This window comes from Trachymyrmex cornetzi, unplaced genomic scaffold, assembly GCF_001594075.2.
Source record: "Trachymyrmex cornetzi isolate Tcor2-1 unplaced genomic scaffold, Tcor1.1 scaffold1559, whole genome shotgun sequence".
In the NCBI taxonomy this organism is placed as follows: Eukaryota; Metazoa; Arthropoda; class Insecta; order Hymenoptera; family Formicidae; genus Trachymyrmex; species Trachymyrmex cornetzi.
The window spans coordinates 299,674-301,853 of record NW_017296156.1 but is presented as its reverse complement, the minus strand read 5'-3'; the positions used below and the strand labels follow the sequence as shown (position 1 = coordinate 301,853).

The 2,180-nt window shown below is 33.0% G+C and overlaps 1 protein-coding gene across 1 annotated transcript in view; it reads left to right on the top strand.

Annotated features, from left to right (window-relative positions):
- Window positions 1-200: 200 nt before the first annotated feature.
- The window catches only part of Ire1 (serine/threonine-protein kinase/endoribonuclease Ire1), an 8,776-nt gene continuing 6,796 nt past the window's right edge, over window positions 201-2,180 (top strand). Inside the window, exons 1-4 of the mRNA XM_018503157.1 lie at window positions 201-957; window positions 1,318-1,438; window positions 1,513-1,555; window positions 1,732-2,111. Of these exons, the coding sequence (XP_018358659.1) occupies window positions 886-957; window positions 1,318-1,438; window positions 1,513-1,555; window positions 1,732-2,111 (616 nt within the window). The 5' untranslated portion in view covers window positions 201-885. The remainder of the gene's footprint in view (window positions 958-1,317; window positions 1,439-1,512; window positions 1,556-1,731; window positions 2,112-2,180) is intronic.

Sequence of the window (2,180 nt, the reverse complement as noted above, 5' to 3'; positions counted from 1 at the left end):
GCCGTACACCGCCACCTCGTGGCAGTACAGTAATAGTACGGTAGCGGTATCTTGTGCGGGTGATGTCGGTATCGCATGCTTGGTTATCTGGGCATACCTAATATAATAATATAATATAATATATTATTATATTATATTATACTTCGTGTACGTTCATTAAATTGCTGTTCGTAATCTTATATGTATTTTCTGTTTCGCAGCGTTTCTTCGCTCGCTACGGATTTTCGCACGAATCGGAGTGGGGGGTCTTCGCCAGCGAAACTTCGCTGCATGAAATTGTACCTATGCAGACCTGTCGATGAGTATGTAGTATATACAAATTACGAACTGCTGCACCTGTATATGAGACTCAGACACGTGTCCATATGATAAATTGTATGAAATGTGCGTGTCATTACACATACGCCAAAACGATTTTGTCAGTTAAATCTCTTGGAGACTGCAGAAGAGATTCGTGATGCATTGAATAAAATATATTTGTTATAATGATTATATTATTGTTTCGGCCATATACGTGTTATCATCGCGGTACAACAACACAAGCAAACAGTCTTATTACGTAGTTTTTTTACAAAACGATCTTGTCCGCGGAGCGAAACATTGTACTCTACTTTTTTGCACAGTTTTGCATTAAGAATAAAGAGGATGCAAATGTACAGATTCGCGGATTTAAGAATGTGATCTTTGTTGTATTTTGGGAGAGATTTGTGGCAATCATGTTAACGACAACAATCTGCAATAATTACGAACCATCTTGCTCCAAAGCTATGTAAACTAATGTGTTGTAATGTAACTGCATGTACTGTATGGGGTAAAACTTATGCCGGGAGGAATTCATCCGTGTTTGTATATCATATGGTCAATGCTACATGAAGATTTTTTACGATGCAAAAGTGGATGTTATGGCTTGTTATTTTGACGATGCTTGCATTCGTCACAGGACAGCAAGTGGTAGATGTAAGTAATATAATTTCTTTTGTTAAAAGAGTTTCTTTAGAGAAAGATTTCTTCCTGGTAAATATATAAGGGAAACAAAAAAAGAAAGGACAAATATAATATTCTTTTTAGAGTTAAACTTTTACTTTAAATCCAAAAACATATTATATGTATTTTATTGCGCTTCTTAAATTATAAGTGTTGTTATACTGTCGTTCTTACAATTAAAATTAAACTGACTTAAATAATATTTATATTATTAGAATTTTACTATATTTGTTACCTTTTGTTAGTGTATATATTTGTTAGTAAATATATTCAATCTATTATTTTTGGCTCGTAGCCCTTCTCAACATATTTCTTTTAATTTTATATTATTAGAATTTTAACACCGAACTGGTAGCAGAACAAGATGATGCTCTCCTTTTATTTTCTACGCTTGGTGGATTGCTTGTGGGTGTTGATCAGAGGTCTGGAAAAATACGATGGCAACAAGATGATGGTAACAATTAGTTATATAGTAGATTACATTAGGAAATTGTATTTTGTTTCGTTTATCATATGTATTGGTTTTAGAACCCGTGGTCAAAGTGCCTATCAATTTGTCGGCAAGTAAAATGTATGCATTAAGTTATTATATTGCACATCGATGTATTTGTAATAAATGATTATTGATGAGAAATATATAAAATTTGGTTATTAGTGATATTTCATTTGTTAAATGTTTGGCATTTGTTAAATAATAAAGTAAAGTGAAACATTTTGTATTTTTATTAAAATGTTTGTGATTTCCAGGCCTATATTTCTACCGGATCCCAGAGATGGTTCACTTTATCTCTTTGGTAGAGAAACAGAAGCATTGAAAAAGCTGCCATTTACCATTCCTCAACTAGTTGCCAGTAGTCCATGCAGAAGCAGCGATGGTATATTATATACTGGCAGAAAAATTGACACATGGTTTAGTATTGATCCAATGACTGGTGAAAAAGAGCAGCTTTTAAGTTTTCATAAAGTGAAAGATACATGTCCTTTGGAAATGCAGAATACTATTTTTGTCGGTCGTACGGAATATAATATTATCATGGTTGATAGCAAGCATAAAGACAGAAAATGGAACATAACATTCTATGATTATTCCGCTATGCAAATGGAACCTGATGTGATAGAGAATTACGGTAAGCTATCTATTTTTATAAAACGCGATAATACATTTTGAAGACTGCTAGATTGTTAGCTCTAAAATA